Source organism: Neoarius graeffei, chromosome 12, assembly GCF_027579695.1.
Source record: "Neoarius graeffei isolate fNeoGra1 chromosome 12, fNeoGra1.pri, whole genome shotgun sequence".
Classification (NCBI taxonomy): Eukaryota; Metazoa; Chordata; class Actinopteri; order Siluriformes; family Ariidae; genus Neoarius; species Neoarius graeffei.
In genome coordinates this window covers 30,010,558-30,028,826 of record NC_083580.1, presented here as the reverse complement: position 1 = coordinate 30,028,826, position 18,269 = coordinate 30,010,558, and the positions used below count along the sequence as shown (strand labels likewise).

Here is an 18,269-nt window from a genome sequence, read left to right as displayed (position 1 = left end):
ACACTAAAAGGGGAAGTACATGTAAGCTTACTTACACTTAATCGTTTTCGCTTTGTTTTGGGAGTTGATCCCTCAATAAAGTTGTCCTTTTCAGTTCTTTGACTTGTCCTTGTTTTTCAGTTTTTGCACTTTTTATGACTAAACACAAAGACAGAGGGGTTGTAGGCTTCGTGACTTAGATCATCAGACTTTACTCCACCACTGAAGTGTGCAGAACACAGTCGCGTGTTGTCTGTTGGTGTAAAATTTTTGATGGTGAATTCTGTCTAACCAGGCTTTTCGATGCTTAGCCTCTTTAGGTATTCTATAAAACTTTAAATCGGGAAAAGTCGTTTTTCCCCATGTGAAGTCAAAGAAATAACTGAGGTTATCTGACTTAGTAAACAAATATAGTTCCTGGTTAGCCCCCAAGGCACAAAGCATTATGGGTATGTGAAAGTAGCCAATCTATTAATAGGGTATCCCTGTACTTACTGTACCATGTGTATGTATGGTACACATGCCATTTTGGGGGTGAGCCTCACTTTGATTTTTACGACAGCGGCTGGATAGGTCTGTGAGAGATGTCGATTTTTGCAACGGCTCTGAAGAAAATCTGCTTGAAATCCCCTGAGTCTTGGGAACTAGAACTTATTATAGGACTTGTTCACATGCAACTCACACAATCATTTCATTTATTTCAGTCTATTCGACTCAGGAGCTCAGATTGCAGTTACTGACTTCATATTATAGACATGCAACCCTTGCAGTCTTTGTTTATAGTTCTCTCAGTATTAAGCTCTGTCTTAAGTGGCCACTTACATTACCTCAGTTTACCTGGGTATATTCACTGTCTTATATGTACATTGAATGTCCTGAGCAGGAGCTCAGATTGCAGTTGCTAAAATAGTAACGATTTATTGATTTTAAGGTGTTTTGTGGTCAGTGTAGTACACTGTAGTGTGTTGTGGTAATGCATTATATGACAATAACTTTCATAAATGTTTCCATATATCATTTGTAATTATGTTCTACGCATATACCTGCAACTCTGACAATATCATTTTCAGTGACTCATAAAATGGCTTTGGTTTTAAACCATATTTTTGATATGGTAATTTTCTTGAAGAGATTTCATTTACAACATGTCTCTGACAGCTCAAAATGCATCTCCGGGCATTTAAAACTGCAGAGCTTCCAGGGGCCGCTAGAGGTCTTCTCATTTTCCTGCATCTGCCCCTGCATGGGGAAGACAGTTGTCCAGAAAATGATCATTGACACCCTCCACAAGGAGGGTAAGCCACAGAATTGATGAAAAGGCTGGCTGGAAAAGGTGCACAAGCAACAGGGATCACTGCAGCCTTGAGAGGATTGTCAATAAAAGTTGATTCAAGAATTTGGGAGAGTTTCACAAGGAGTGGAGTGAGGCTGGTGTCGGTGCATCAAGAACCACCATGCACAGATGTCTTCAGAAAAAGGGCTACAACTGTCACATTCCTAATATCACGCCACTCCTGAACCAGAGACAGCATCAGAAGCGTCTTACCTGGACTAAGGAGAGAAAGAACTGGACTGTTGCTCAGGGGTCCAAAGTCCTCTTTTCAGATGAAAGTAAATTTTGCATTTCATTTGGAAATCAAGGTCTTCCTACAGAGTCTGTAGGAAGAGTGGAGAGGCACAGAATCCAAAGTGTTTGAAGACCAGTGTTAAGTTTCCACAGTCTGTGATGATTTGGGGTGCCATGGCATCTGCTGGTCTACTGTATTTTATCAAATCCAAAGTCAACCCAGCCATCTACCAGGAGATTTTGGAGCACTTCATGCTCCCATCTAATGACAAGCTTTATGGAGATGCCAGTTTTCTTTTCCAGCAAGACTTAGCACCTGCCCACAGTGCCAAAACTACTACCAAATGATGACCATGATATTACTGTGCTTGATTGGCCAGCCAACTTGCCTGATCTGAACCCCATAGAAAAATATAGGGTATTGTCAAGAGGAAGATGAGAAACACCCAACCCAAAAATACAGACGCGCTGAAGGCTGCTATCAAAGTAACCTGGGCTTCAGTAACACCTTAGCAGTGCCACAGGCTGATTGCCTCCATGCCACACTGCATTGATGCAGTAATTCATGGTAAAAGAGCCCCAACCAAGTATTGAGTGTATAAATGAACATACTTTTCAGAAGTTGGACATTTCTGTATTGTAAATCCTTTTTTCATTGATCTTCGGAAATATTCTAATAATTTGAGATATTGGATTTCTGATGTTCATTCGCTATAAGCCATAATCATCAAAAATAAAACACAAAAGGTTTGAAATATTTCACTTTACATGCAATGAAAAAAATAGGGTTAGTCAAAATTATGTTAACACTAATGGATTATTTTTCTCCTGCAGTTAGACGTACACCATGGGTGACAGATTAAATGGTACTGTTGCTCGCTGGTTTTTGTGTGTTGAACATGATGGCGAACAGGTTGACATCATCCTGTAAATCACCTTGCACATATGATATATGTTTTGTGAATAAATGGTTTCTACCATTTTAGTGTTAACATAATTTTGGCTAACCCGATATACATATATGTAAAATTTAATATATTCTCTCCACATTCGCTGGATATAAGCAATCGTGCACTCTGATTGGCTACTAGGACTAGGATATCAGCTCATATACCATGAGTAGAGAAAAACAAAATGGCGAGGTGCATCAAGTCAATTTTTCACAAATTGCTCCTGTCATTTTGCCTGTTTGTTTACATTCTAAGCGGAAATGATTTTGTCAGATGTTTTGTACAAAGTTTTTATTTTATTTATCAGATTTGCAAAAACTAAAAATTAAAAATGCTCTGTTTCTCAAAATCCAGTGAATGTGGACATGGTGTATAGCCAACTTGGCGCAATGCACCTCATCAGCTAACAGCTCATATATGACTCAATTTCGTGGAATAACTTTTTTTTTATTTATGTATATAAGGATATTACACAATTGCACGAAGATAAGAAGTTTATCTTCAAGCAGTGAATGTATATAGTTTTTCCATGAGCATTTCCACCCCAGAACTGTTGCTCACTCAGTGTTTTAGTGTTTTTTTTTTCTTTGCACCATTCTATGTAAAGTCTAGAGGCTGTTTGTGTGAAATTCCCAGAAAATCAGCAGTTTATGACATACTCAAACCAGCCCTTCTGGTACCAACATCCATGCCTAGTTACAGAGATCACACTTGCTTTTTTCTATGTTTTATGTGAAAATTAACTGAAGCTCTTGACCTGTATGTACGTGATTTTATGCATTGTGCTGCTACCACAGGATTATGCTGCCACATAAGGTAACCGGTGTGTGTATGATTTACTTAACTTTTGTTAAAATTGGATTTCTTACATGAATTAATTTGATTCAGTTCAATCTAATTTTAATTATTATTTTTTCTTTTTTTAATGAAAGATTGCCACAAAGTAGCTTTGTTCCCTGAGGAAGAAACCTTGAGAGGAACCAGACTCAAAAGGGAACCCAATGTCTTCTGGACATTTACAGTTATTATAACTCTTCCACAATTGTAACTATAGAGTAAAACAGTACTGTGTTGAAAGTATGAGAATAGTGTGAATAAGTGTCTTGGTATAAGAACATGAAATTCTTAATGATTACAGCAGCAATTCCTCAGGACAAATCTACAGTATCCAGGGTGAGATTATCCATTTTGGTTTATCCACTGAATTACTTATCTTTCCTTCATGGTCTATTGTAATTTTCACGTACACATGCGTGGCACTCTGAGCGTGCAGCGTGAGCTACAGATTACAATGTGTGTGTAGTGCCATTAGGACTAATTACCATGCACCTGTTCCAGATTAGAGCTCAATCACATTGTGCACTTATAAGGACTCTCTCTAAGCACACAGACTTTATGAAGTATATGTGCCGTACTACATGTCTTGCATTAGCAAGCCTTTGTTTATTGTATAGCATCTCTGGTTCTGACTCTGTTTTGTAATTTGGACTTTGCTCTTTGTCTTTGCCTCTAATATCCTGTCTGTGCCTTGCAGGACCATTGCCTGTTTAATGGCTCTGCCTTTGTTTTATGTTTTGTCCTGTTTGTCTGCCTGTTTTTAAGTAAACACTCTTCCTGCAGTTACATCTTGCCTCCATTACATGACAGTAATGATATGATTTTGTGCAGTTAGTTTTATTAACAGTATTGTGTTGAAAGTTAATGTTAGCTGACAGCTGAAATGGTTGGTAAAATGTCAAATGATAACTGTGGCAGCGGGGGCATGGCAGCAGTCTGTGAATGGAGGGCAGGGTCGGGGAAGGTAAGTGGCTAAGTCATTCCACCTGCTGTTAATTAGTGTGTGTGTGTGTGTGTGTGTGTGTGTGTGTCACTGTTTGTTACAGGGACGGAACATAAAAGGAGAGAGAGCAGAGAAAGGGAGCTCTCTCTCCCCAACAACAATGCATGTGATTGAGTGAGTGAGTGAGTGAGTGAGTGAGTGAGTGATAAAAGGAAGCTGAAAAGCTCAATAAAGTTTTTGGATAAACATCAACTCTCGCCTGCCGTGCTTCTGTGCTCCACCCACATCAGGAAGTGTTACAATGGTGCCGAAACCTGGGAGCACAGAAGAGAACCACCCCATGGAGTCCCCGCCATTTGAAGAGCTCATCCTTGCCCTCGCTACCACCCAGCAGAACCAGCATCAAGCGCTGATCGCCCTCCGAAAGGAGCAGGAACAACGCTTCGAAGCCTTGATGCTGGCCCAACAGGAAGATCGCCAGGCGTTCCGGCACCAGCTTGCGTCAGCAGGGGCGTCGACCACCGCCACTGCCACCCTCACAAAGATGGGACCACAGGACGATCCAAAAGCGTTCCTCGGTCTTTTTGAGCAAGCAGCCAAGGCATAGGGGTGGCTGCTGAAGCAGCGCGCCTTCTGGCAAGGCGCAGCTCGCACCGCAGCAGCTCCCTGCTGACAGCTGGCTGGTCTACGCTGACCTAACGAAAGCCATCCTGCAGCAGCTCGGCTGCTCCCCAGAGCAACATTGTCAGCACTTCCGGATGCTGGCATTAGAGGAAGTCGGCCGGCCGTTTGCATTCGGCCAGCAACTCCGGGATGCCTGCCGGCGGTGGCTGAAGGCAGAAAACCGCGATGCCAATGAGATCATTGATCTGGTGGCACTGAAGCAGTTTGTCTTTCGACTTCCAGAAGGAACAGCGGAATGGGTCCAGTGTCATCACCCGGCGTCGCTGGAGCGAGCCATTGAGCTGGCGGAGGACCATCTGGAGGTGGCTCCGATGGCAGGCAGACGAGGCATCTCCCCTCGCTTCTCTTCTCTCTCTCTCTCTTTTCTCCCCCGTCTCTCACCCCCTCCCCAACCCGTTCCCCTGCCACGGAGGCGGCGGCTAGCTCCTCCCCAGCCGGCCCGTCGCACCCATGGTGTCCTCCCTTTCCCTCTCTTGTGTCTGTTGTCTCCCCCTCAGGTGAGTGACACCCATAACACCAGTGCAGAGGGAAAGCCTGGACCAATGTGCTGGCACGGCGGGGAATCGGAGCATCTCCAAGGTCAGAGCTCCGCAAGGGAGGTGGGTGCTGTAATCCGGATCCACGACGTGCCAGAAACCGCCCCCGATCGGGCTGGAATGTATCGCATACCGGTGAGTATCCAAGGGGCTACATATCACGCTTTGGTGGATTCCGGTTGCAATCAGACCTCAATTCACCAATGCCTGGCTCAAGGTGAGGCATTGGGGGGAGCACAAGCGGTGAAAGTGTTGTGTGTGCATGGGGATGTTCACCATTACCCTCTAGTGTCTGTCCAAATTCTATTCCGGGCCAAATGCATAGAATAAAGGCAGCGGTTAGTCCCCGTCTTACCCACTCATTGATTTTGGGTACTAATTGGCCAGGATTTAAAAACCTAATGGAATATTTAACACAGTGGGTCCTGCACTAGTAGGTCACGGGAAAGTCCCGGTGTGGCGTTGACTGGAGAAGCTGTCGCAGAGCCGTCTACATCAACACCGCGACAGAGTGAGGAGCAGCCCGCTCCTCCTCCCTCTCTCGGGGATTCCCTTGGGGATTTCCCGTTAGAGCAGTCGCGAGACGAGACTCTGTGGCATGCGTTTGACCAAGTGAGAGTAATCGATGGTCAAACTCTTCAGCCAAGCGCAGCACCAACCTTCCCCTATTTTGCCATTATTTAAGATAAATTATACCGAGTGATGCAGGACACTCAAACCAAGGAACAAATAACCCAGTTGTGAATCCCAAAGAGCCATAGGGAACTTGTGTTCCATGCGGCTCACTTTAATCCCATGGCTGGACACTTGGGGCAAGATAAAATACTAGCCTGAATAATGGTCTGATTCTATTGGCCATGGATTCGCGGGGATGTCCGTCGGTGGTGTGCGGCATGCTGTGAATGCCAATTAGTAAATCCCGCGGCCACTCCAAAAGCGCCTTTGCGCCCTCTTCCTCTAATTGAGACCCTGTTTGAGCGAATTGGGATGGATCTCATCAGGCCAGCATGGGGATATCGCTTTATTTTAGTTCTAGTGGACGATGCAACGCGATAACCGGAAGCAGTGCCTCTCCGCAATATCTCAACACGCAGTATTGCGGAAGCGCTCTTCCGCTTTATCTCCCAGGTCAGGATTCCGAAAGAAATCCTGATAGACCAAGGCACTTCGTTTATGTCACGCACACTGCGCGAGCTGTATGGGTTACTGGGGATTAAGTCTATCTGCACCAGTGTTTATCACCCACAAATGGATGGCTGAGTAGAACGATTTAACCAGACACTCAAAAACATAATCCGTAAATTCGTAAGTGAAGATGCGCGTAATTGGGATAAGTGGCTCGAGCCCCTGTTGTTCGCAGTACGAGAGGTCCCGCAAGCCTCCATGGGGTTTTCTCCCTTCAAATTATTATATGGGCGTAAGCCACGTGGCATTCTGGACGTGCGACGGGAAAATTGGGAGGAGGGACCTTCACCGAGTAAAAATGAAATCCAGTACATTCTTGACCTGCACGCAAAACTCCAACACCCTCACGCACCTAACCCAAGAGAATTTACGGCAGGCACAAGAACATCAAAGCCGGCTGTATGACGGGCATGCGCCTTAGAGAGTTCACGCCGGGAGACAAAGTGCTCGTATTATTGCCCACGTCGAGTTCTAAATTAGTCGCCAAGTGGCAAGGGCCCTTTGAGGTCACACGGCGAGTCAGGGATGTCGACTATGAAGTGAAGCGAACGGATGGGGTGGGGCACGGCAAATCTACCACCTCAACCTTTTAAAACGCTGGAATAAGGGGGTCCCTGTGGCGTTGGCCTCGGTTGTCCCAGAGAAGGCAGAGCTGGGACCGGAGGTAAAAAAGAGAACATCTCGGACTACTCCGGTTCCTTGTGGAGACCACCTCTCACCGGCCCAACTCATGGAGGTAGCAAAGTTGCAGAAGGAATTTTCCGACGTGTTCTCGCCCCTTCCTGGCCGTACCCACCTCATAGAACACCACATCGAAACGACCCCGGGGGTGGTAGTGCGTAGCCGTCCTTACCACTTGCCCGAGCACAAGAAAAAGGTGGTTTGGGATGAACTGAAGGCCATGCTCAAAATGGGCATAGTTGGGGAGTCCCACAGTGACTGGAGCAGTCCAGTGGTCCTGGTTCCCAAGACCGACGGGTTGGTCCGGTACTGTGTGGACTATAGAAAGGTCAACGCGGTGTCTAAATTTGACGCATACCCAATGCCTCGCATTGATGAGTTGCTTGATCGGTTAGGCGCTGCTCGCTTTTATTCGACAATGGATCTAACAAAGGGATATTGGCAGATCCCCTTGACTCCTCTATCCCGAGAGAAAACGGCCTTTTCCACACTGTTTGGATTACACCAATTTGTCACGCTCCTTTTTGGGTTGTTTGGGGCGCCTGCTACGTTCCAGAGGCTTATGGACAGGGTCCTCCGCCCTCACGCTGCCTATGCAGCCGCCTATCTAGATGACATTGTAATCTACAGTAATGATTGGCCGTGGCCCTTGGAACACCTGAGGGCTGTCCTAAAGTCGCTGACGCGAGCGGGCCTCACAGCTAACCCAAAAAAGTGTGTGATTGGGCGGGTGGAAGTACGGTATCTGGGGTTCGATTTGGGCTATGGGTAGGTGCGTCCCCAAATTAACAGGACTGCAGCATTTGAGGCCTGCCCGAGGCCCAAGACCAAAAAGGAGGGGAGACGGTTCTTGGGGCTGGCTGGCTATTATCGTAGGTTTCTACCTAATTATTCAGACGTCACCAGCCCGCTGACCGATCTCACTAAAAAGGGGGCTCCAGATCCAGTCCAGTGGACGGAGCAGTGCCAACAGGCCTTCTCTGAGTTAAAAGCTGCACTGTGTGGGGGGCCACTTTTACACCCCCCTGACTTCTCTCTCCCGTTTATTTTGCAGACTGATGCATTGGACAGAGGGCTGGGGGCCATTTTGTCCCAGGAGGTGGAGGGCGAGGAACGCCCCGTGCTGTACATCAGCCGGGAACTCTCGATGCATGAAAGCAGGTACAGCACAATCGAGAAGGAGTGTCTTGCCATCAAGTGGGCAGTCCTCGCCCTCCAATACTGCCTGCTGGGGCGCCCTTTCAAGTCAAGTCAAGTCAACTTTATTGTCAAATATGCTATACATGCTCGACATACAGCACAGATGAAATTTCAGTCCTCTCTGACCCACGGTGCAAACAGGCAATGCCTCGTCTCATCTCGTCTTCTTCCGCTTTATCCGGGGCTGGGTCACGGAGGCAGCAGTCTGAGCATGGAAGCCCAAAGTTCCCTTTCCCCAGACACCTCGGCCAGCTCCTCGGGAAGAACACCGAGGCGTTCCCAGGCCAGCCGAGAGACATAGTCCCTCCAGTGTGTCCTGGCTCTTCCCTGGGGCCTCCTCCCGGGGGGACATGCCTGGAACACCTCCCCAGGGAGGCATCCAGGAGGCATCTGAAAAAGATGCCCGAGCCACCTCAGCTGATTCCTCTCGATGTGGAGGAGCAGTGGCTCTACTCCGAGCTCCTCCCGAGTGACTGTGCTTCTCACCCTATCTCTAAGGGAGCACCCAGCCACCCTGCGAAGGAAACTCATTTTGGCTGCTTGTATCCACGATCTTGTTCTTTCGGTCATTACCCAAAGCTCATGACCATAGGTGAGAGTCGGAACGTAGATCGACCGGTAAATTGAGAGCTTCGCCTTTTGGCTCAGCTCCTTCTTTACCATGACGGACCGGTAAAGCGACCGCATCACTGCGGAGGCTGCACCGATCCGCCTGACGATCTCACGCTCCATCCTTCCCTCACTCCTGAACAAGATCCTGAGATACTTAAACTCCTCCACTTGAGGCAGGACTTCTCCACCAACCTGGAGAGGGCAAGCCACCCTTTTCCGGTCGAGAACCATGGCCTCGGACTTGGAGGTGCTGATTGTCATCCCAGCCGCTTCACACTCGACTGCAAACCGCCCTAGTGCATGCTGAAGGTCCTGGTTTGAAGAAGCCAACAGCACAACGTCATCTGCAAAAAGCAGAGATGAAATCCTGTGGTTCCCAAACAGGATTCCTTCCGGACCCTGGCTGCGCCTAGAAATTCTGTCCATAAAAATTATGAACAGAACCGGTAACAAGGGGCAGCCCTGCCGGAGTCCAACATGCACTGGGAACAGGTCTGACTTACTGCCGGCAATGCGAACCAGACTCCTGCTCCATTCGTACAGGGACCGGACAGCCCTTAGCAAAGAGCCCCGAACCCCATACTCCCGAAGCACCCCCCACAGAATACCACAGGGGACACGGTCGAATGCCTTCTCCAGATCCACAAAGCACATGTGGACTGGTTGGGCAAACTCCCATGAACCCTCGAACACCCTATGAAGGGTATAGAGCTGGTCCAGTGTTCCGCGACCAGGACGAAAACCACATTGTTCCTCCTGGATCTGAGGTTCGACTATTGGTTGAATTCTCCTCTCCAGTACCCTGGAGTAAACCTTCCCTGGGAGGCTGAGAAGTGTGATTCCCCTATAATTGGAGCACACTCTCCGGTCCCCTTTCTTAAAAAGAGGGACCACCACCGCAGTCTGCCACTCCAGAGGCACTGTCCCCGACCGCCACGCGATGTTGCAGAGGTGTGTCAACCAAGACAGCCCCACAACATCCAGAGACTTGAAATACTCAGGACGGATCTCATCCACCCTGAGAGAGGGGCAGAGAAGATGCCTTGCCACCGAGGAGCTTGCAAACCACCTCAGTGACTTCGGCTTGGGTAATAGACGAGTCCACCTCTGAGTCATCAGCCTCCGCTTCCTCAATGGAAGACATGACGGTGGGATTGAGAAGATCCTCAAAGTATTCCTTCCACCGCCCCACAATGTCCCCAGTTGAGGTCAACAGCTCCCCACCCGCACTGTAAACAGTGTTGGCAGAGTACTGCTTCCCCCTCCTGAGGTGCCGGACGGTTTGCCAGAATTTCTCCATGGCCTCCCCGAACTCCTCCCAGTTCCGAGTTTTTGCCTCCGCAACTGCCTGAGCTGCGGCACGCCTGGCCTGCCGATACCCGTCAGCTGCCTCAGGAGTCCCGGAGGTCAACATGGCCCGATAGGACTCCTTCTTCAGCTTGATGGCATCCCTTACTTCTGGTGTCCACCACCGGGTTCAGGGATTGCTGCCACGACAGGCACCGGAGACCTTGCGGCCACAGCTCCGAACAGCTGCGTCCACAATGGACGTAGAGAACATGGTCCACTCAGACTCAATGTCCCCTGCCTCCCTTGGAAGCTGGGAAAAGCTCTCCCGGAGGTGGGAGTTAAAGACCCCCCTGACAGAGTGCTCGGCCAGACGTTCCCAGCAGACCCTCACCATACGTTTGGGCCTGCCAGGTCTTTCCGGCTTCCTCCTCCGCCAGCGGATCCAACTCACCACCAGGTGGTGATCAGTTGACAGCTCAGCCCCTCTCTTCACCCGAGTGTCCAAGACATAGGGCCGGAGATCAGATGAAACGACAACAAAGTCTATCATCGACCTCCGACCTAAGGTGTCCTGGTGCCACATGCACTTATGGACACCCCTATGCTCGAACATGGTGTTCGTTATGGACAAACTGTGACTAGCACAGAAGTCCAATAACAAAACACCACTCAGGTTCAGACCGGGGAGGCTGTTCCTCCCAACCACGCCCCTCCAGGTGTCACTGTCATCGCCTACATGAGCATTGAAGTCCCCCAGTAACACAATGGAGTCCCCAGTCTGAGCACCCCTCACTACCTCTCCCAGGGACTCCAAGAAGGCCGGATACTCTATACTGCTATTCGGCCCGTAGGCACAAACAGCAAGAGCCCTCTCCCCAATCCGAAGGTGCAGAGAGGTGACCCTCTCGTTCACTGGCGTAAACTCCAACACATGGCGGCTGAGCTGGGGAGCTATAAGCAAGCCCACACCAGCCCGCCGCCGCTCAACATGGGCGACTCCAGAGAAGTGGAGAGTCCAGCCCCTCTCGAGGAGCTGGGTTCCAGAGCCCAAGCTGTGCGTGGAGGTGAGCCCAACCATCTCTAGCCGGTACCTCTCAACCTCCCGCACAAGCTCAGGCTCTTTCCCCCCCAGCGAAGTGACATTCCATGTCCCAACAGCTAGCCGCTGTGTCCGGGGATCAGGTCGTCGAGGCCCCTGCCTTCGACTGCCGCCCAATCCACACTGCACCAGCCCCCTACTGCTACCTCTGTGGGTGGTGAACCCACAGGAGGTCGGGCCCACATCACCTCTTCGGGCTGAGCCCAGCCGGGCCCCATGGGCAAAGGCCCGGCCCCCAAGCGCTCGCATACGAGCCCCAACCCCGGACCTGGCTCCAGGATGGGGCCCCGGCTGCGCCATATTGGGTGACGTCACGGTCCTCGATTGATTCTCCATAAGGGTTTTGGTGAACTGCTCTTGGTCTGGCCTGTCACCTAGGACCTGTCTGCCTTGGGAGACCCTGACAGGGGCATAATGCCCCCGACAACATAGCTCCTAGGATCATTCAAGCACACAAATCCCCTCCACCACAATAAGGTGGCAGTTCTAGGAGGGGACAGGCAATGCAATAAATAAAAATAGAATAATATTGAAAAAACAAACAGTATAAACACTAGATAAGAACTAGAGATAGACTAAACACTCAAACGATATAAACAGTATAAACACTCTAGATAAGAACTAGACATAGACTAAACACACACACACACACGTAAATTGGTGCAAATAAACAGTCAAGGGCACTTGAGGTATAGCAGGTAAACATGAAATAAGCAGTATAAACAATAAACTAGTGGCTGTTAAGGTGAGGTAGTGCGGAATAGTGCAAATGAGCGAGGTAAAGTGAAATGTGCAGGCCCTGAGTTCAGTGTGTTAATGAACGTTGAGAGTATGTATGTATGTGTGTGTGTGTGTATGTGTTGGGAGGGGGGAACTGTGTGGGTGACATGTCAGATGCTGAAGGGGGGGCAGGGGGGAGTGCAAGCAGAATCTGTGGCAGGGGGCAGAGGGGGGAGGAGAGGCAGAACAGGGAGGGAGTTGAGCCTCCTGACCACCTGGTGAAAGAAACTGTTCTTGAGCCTGCTGGTTTTGGCCCGGAGACTCCGCAGTCTCCTCCCCGACGGCAGCAGACTGAAGAGGCTGTGAGATGGGTGGGTGGGGTCACCTGCAATCCTGATGGCTTTGCGGGTGAGGCGGGAGTTATAAATATTCATTAGAGAAGGGAAAGAGACACCAATGATCCTCTCAGCTGCTCTCACGATGCGCTGCAGAGTCTTGCAGCAGGACACGGTGCCGGCACCATACCACACGGTGATGCAGCTGGTCAGGATGTTCTCGATGGTGCCTCTGTAGAAAGTGTGCATGATGGGAGCCGGGACTCTTGCTCTCCTCAGTTTGCGGAGGAAGTACAGACGCTGTTGGGCTTTTTTGGCCAGTGATGCAGTGTTGTTGCTCCAGGACAGGTCTTCAGAGATGTGCACACCTAGAAACTTGGTGTTGCTCACCCTCTCCACTGCAGCACCGTCGATAGATAGTGGAGCATGCTGGGTGTGCTCTCTCCTGAAGTCCACAACAATCTCCTTCGTCTTCTCCATGTTCAGGCGGAGATTGTTGTCCTTGTACCACATGGCCAAGCGGCTCACCTCACTCCTGTAGATTGTCTCATCGCCATTGTTGAGGAGACCCACCACAGTCGTGTCATCCGCAAACTTAATGAAGAGATTAGAGTTGGATGTTGGTGTGCAGTCGTGGGTCAGCAGAGTGAAGAGGAGGGGGCTCAGCACACATCCTTGGGGGGCCCCTGTGTTCAATGTGATGGTGCTGGAGGAGTTGCTGCTGACCCGTACAGTCTGCAGTCTCCCCATCAGGAAGTCCAGCAGCCAGTTGCACAGGGAGGTGTTGAGTCCCAGCTGGTCCATTTTATGAATGAGCTGTTGAGGAATGATTGGGTTGAATGCTGAGCTCAAGTCTATGAACAGCATTCTGACATTCGAGTCTTTTGTCTCCAGGTGGGTGAGGCTGAGTGGAGGGCAGTGGAGATGGCATCATCGGTCGAACGGTTGGACTGATATGCAAACTGGAAAGGGTCCAGGGCAGGGGGGGAGGGCAGACTTGATATGCCGCATGACTAGCCGCTTGAAGCACTTCATGAGTCTGGGAGTGAGTGCGACAGGGCGGTAGTCATTGAAGCAGGAGGGAGACAGCTTTTTCGGGACCGGGATATTGGTGGTGGCTTTGAGGCACGTAGGGACAACAGCCTGGCTCAACGAGATGTTGAAGATGTCTGTAAAGACATCTGTGAGCTCCTCGGCACAGTCTCTCAGGACACGACCAGGAATGTTATCAGGACCCGGGGCTTTTTGTGCATTTGTCGTCCTGAGAGCTCTCCTCATGCTGTCAGGGGACAGCGTCGCCGGGAGGTGGTGGGGTCTTCTGTGCCGTGGTACTGTTGTCTGCCTCAAAGCGAGCGAAAAAGTCGTTCAACTGATTCAGCAGAGACGTGGATTTGTCACAGGTCAGTGGCGAGGGCTTGTAGTCTGTGATGGTCTGGATCCCCCGCCACAGGTTCCTGGTGTCTGATGTCGTTGAAATAGTCAGCAGTGTACCTGGAATACTGTCTCTTGGCCACCCTGATGCCTTGTGACAGGTTGGCCCTAGCTGTCCTCAGGCCCACCTCGTCCCCAGCTCTGAAGGCGGCGTTCCGAGCCCACAGGAGCCTGTGGACTTCCCCTGTCAGCCATGGCTTCTGATTGGCCCGAATGGAGATGGTTCTGGTGACCATAACGTCGTCCATGCACTTCCTCATGTAGGCAGTGACGGTCTCTGTGTATTCCTGTAGATCTGTGATGTTGTTGTAGGTGGCCGCCTGTCTGAACATGCTCCAGTCAGTGGTGGAAAAACAGTCCTGGAGTGCCTCTGAGGACCCCTCTGGCCACACATGTATCTGCTTTGTAGCTGGTTTGGTGACTTTAACCAGCGGCCTGTATGCTGGCATTAGCATAACAGTGGAGTGATCTGAGGCCCCAAGGTGGGGGAGGGATAGGGCTTTGTTGGTGTCTTTATGCATGGTATAACCATTGTTCAGGGTATTGTTTCTACGTGTGGGAAAGTTGATATGTCCATAGAGTTTTGGAAACACACTCTTGGGGTTTGCATGGTTGAAATCCCCAGCCAGGATGAGGAAAGCATCTGGGTGGGCTGTCTGCTGCTCACTGATGTGCTGTTAGAGTTCATTCAGTGCTTCACTCCTGTTGTTATTGGAGCCAGGAGGGATGTATAATGCTACCAGCAATATGGCTGTAAATTCCTTCGGCAGGTAGAATGGCCGGCACTTAATAATTATAAACTCCACCAGTGGTGAGCAGTGTTTGCAGACCACAACAGCATCGCGGCACCAGGCATCACTGATGTAAACACAGAGTCCTCCGCCGTGAGTCCTCCCCCCCCCCAACTAGCGCGCTGTCTGACCGGTAGCATGTTAGCCGGGCTAGCTGAATGGCACAGTCCAGGACGCTGTCATTAAACCATGTTTCCACAAACACGAGGACACAACACTCACTCACAGACTTAAAAGATGAGCGGAGTTGGCGGACATAATCCAGCTTGTTGTCCAGCAAGCGTACGTTGACTAGAGTGATGGTAGGGATAGCCGGCCGGTGAGGGCTAGCCGCTAGCCTAGCCCGGATACCTCCGCGCTTGCCCCTCTTCTGCTTCCGCATGTTCCGCTTCCACTGTGGGCTGGATGCAGGAGTGGGGTCGGTGGTTGAGCAGGCCTCCGGAGCAAACCGTAGTTGCATAGCATTTCCGCATCTGCTGGATTTATATCCGTGAATATAGTTCTGCGGATGTCGAGCAGAAACTCACGGGAGTATGTGCGCCTTAAGACTGATGGACGCGACAAAGACAAACAAATACACACTGTTTTAAAACACAAAAAACACGAAAACACCGTTCTGTTGGGACAGAGAGGAGCCGCTGCGTGTGTACGCGCCGCCATCTTGGAACAGATGTTCACTCTCTGTTCGGACCACGCGCCCCTCCAGTGGCTCCACCGCATGAAGGATGCCAATGCGCGGCTCACCCGTTGGTATCTCGCCCTCCAGCCATTTAAGTTTGAGGTGATCCACAGGCCGGGGGCGCAGATGGTGGTGGCGGACTTCCTGTCCCATCGGGGGGGGAGTCAGCTTCAGGCCAGATGGCTCCCCGGCCTGAGTTGAGCGGTGGGGGTATGTGGCAGTGGGGGCGTGGCCAAGGAGCAGTCTGTGAATGGAGGGCGGGGTCGGGGAAGGTAAGTGGCTAAGTCATTCCACCTGCTGTCAATTAATGTGTGTGTCACTGTTTGTTACAGGGACGGAGCATAAAAGGAGAGAGAGCAGAGAAAGGGAGCTCTCTCCCCAACCACAATGCATGTGTGAGTGAGTGCGTGCATGAGTGATAAAAGGAAGCTGAAAAGCTTAATAAAGTTTTTGGATAAACATCAACTCTTGTCTGCTGTGCTTCTGTGCTCCACCCACATCAGGAAGTGTTATCAGGAAGTATGTTTAATTTTAGGGTGGCACAGAGCACCTGTTCCAGTACTATGGCCTCAGAACAAAGTTTCTGGGTTCAAACCTGAGTTGACTTTCGGTGTGGAGTTTGCATGTTCTCCCCACTGCATGGGTTTCCTATCACACATTTGGGGAAAGAAAGAGGAAAAAAAAACAATTTACTTTTCCCAGGTGAGGGCTTCAGAATGGAAAACATAGGAAAACAGTAGATTATGCCATTACTGTTGGTATAGGTAGTACAATACATAATTGCATCTGTCAGTTCAGTTGAAAGTAATGTAAATTTACTACATATTAAAGTAATACTAGTAGTATGTTTAATTTTGGGGTGGCACAGAGCACCTGTTGCAGTACTATGGCCTCAGAACAAAGTTTCTGGGTTCAAACCTGAGTTGACTTTCGGTGTGGAGTTTGCATGTTCTCCCCACTGCATGGGTTTCCTATCACAGTCCAAAGACATGCAGAGTAGGTAAACTGGCTACTTTAAAATGCCCATAGGTGTGAATGTCTCTGTGTTATTTCCATGATATATTGGCAACCTGTCCATAGTGTTAACCGCAATGGTTTTACGGCATAGAAAATCAGTGTTTACTTTAGTAGGGTGTTGACCTGACTACAGTGAGAAAAGTGTCACTGCCTCACGTCACCTAGGTCAACGTGTTTATTGGGGGAGGCTATGGCCTAATTGGTTAAAGAAGCAGCTTTGGGACCAAAAGGTTTCCGGTTCTTGTTCCTATACCAGCAGGAGGGCTGAAAGCACCTAACTCCCAACTGCTCTGGGTATGTTGTACGTCGCTCTGGAAAAGAGCGTCTGCTAAATGCCAATATAATACAGTGCACTCACGTCTATATTAATAAGATTTGAGCCCTGGTAATAATAATAATCGTCTGAAGAAGTCGTAACTGCAGGGTAACTCTTTTAGCCACTCCGTGTGTGTGTGGAGAGAGAGAGCTTGCGCGCACACAACACAGCTGTGACTCCCTCCGAACGGAGCATTAATACAGGAGTATGAGTTTCTTATTGTAAGTATTATGACTCTTCCTGATTTATTTAACATTTTTGAACTTACGTGACTAAACTCGTTAGTTTGCGAGGCGATTAGCAGAGACGAGTTGTTGTGTTTCTACTGCCGCTTAGCCACCCAGCTTTGCTAACCCTGCTAGCTAGCTGGAGAAACCTCACTCGTTACATTTAACCAGTTATCAGCTGTTTTTAAACTGAACTAACATTAACCACAGAATCTTCCTAGTTTGTCCAGCCCAGTTGCTCTTTATGTAAGTTAGCTGGAATGTTTGTATGGTGAAATGCTAGCTGGCTACCTGTCTGCTTATCAGTTAATGTTTTTTTTTTTTAAATTAAAGAAATATCGATCTAACTCTTTGTTATACTTTGATATTCAGCGTAAGTGTTTATCAAAACGTATAACCGAGCTAAGATGCACGCTTAAATCATAAACCGGTTTAACAAAAGCTTGTCTTGGACTGTTAGTTAATGAGGTTTAATCACAGCTTTTAACAAGTTTAAAATGTTGCGCAAATATACGCAACACTGTAAAAAAAAAAAAAAAAAGGTAAAGTAATAAGACGTCAAATGAAAAGTCCATGACGTCTTTCATGACCGTTTCAAAACATGATATACCCCTTAGTCGTCAGTAGTATCAAACCTGTGTAAACAAGTATTTACAGTTTTATCGTTACTTTATTTTAGTTTTATTTATTGATTGATGGTTCAAGCAAGCTACCCAGTTTAAATAAGATCGTCACATCCCCTATAGTTCAGATAATTTTTCTTCAGTGCATCCAGCTCAAAATACAATGAAGTTTATTAGCTGTACAACAGCCTACAGCATACAGGACAGGAAGGAGGGATTTCTGTATTGTATAATTTGTGTGGAAGTTGCTGTCGGGCATGAATAACTCAGGATTGCTTTTTTGAGGCAAGTCAGATCAAGAGCTGTTGCTTTTCTGCTTCACCACTGTTGCTCCTTCTCCATATAGGCTTTTAACTCGCCTGAAGTTAATAAGACAAATAACACAGCTTATGTTACTGAGAAACTGTAAAGCATCCAGGAAAACTTACCTTTGACTGTTACAAAGTGCTGACAGAGGCGACTCCTTCCAAAAATGCCAAATGTGCCCCTCACGGAAATTTTCACCAAATAGACGAACACACACACACACACACACATTTGTTACAATAGAAATGTACACGGAGAAGC

General features: G+C 48.8%; 2 protein-coding genes across 7 annotated transcripts in view; one reads left to right on the top strand and one right to left on the bottom strand.

The window, feature by feature from the left end:
* The window catches only part of cacfd1 (calcium channel flower domain containing 1), a 56,523-nt gene extending 39,012 nt beyond the window's left edge, over positions 1–17,511 (bottom strand). Inside the window, exons 1-3 of one of the 4 annotated variants that reach the window (XM_060935770.1) lie at positions 17,121–17,511; positions 16,438–16,490; positions 16,115–16,167 (exon numbers count right to left, since the gene is read on the bottom strand). In XM_060935770.1, coding sequence (XP_060791753.1) covers positions 16,115–16,167; positions 16,438–16,483 — 99 coding nt within the window. In that variant the 5' untranslated portion in view covers positions 16,484–16,490; positions 17,121–17,511. The other 3 variants (XM_060935773.1, XM_060935769.1, XM_060935774.1) reach the window with 3 other exon arrangements.
* The window catches only part of mob1bb (MOB kinase activator 1Bb), a 93,133-nt gene continuing 91,600 nt past the window's right edge, over positions 16,737–18,269 (top strand). Inside the window, exon 1 of one of the 3 annotated variants that reach the window (XM_060935764.1) lies at positions 16,737–16,830. Coding sequence is in view for 1 of the 3 variants with exons in the window: in XM_060935762.1 (XP_060791745.1) it covers positions 17,060–17,073 (14 nt within the window). In the remaining 2 variants the exon portion in view is untranslated. Of the gene's footprint in view, positions 17,074–18,269 lie in introns of all 3 variants that reach the window. The other 2 variants (XM_060935765.1, XM_060935762.1) reach the window with 2 other exon arrangements.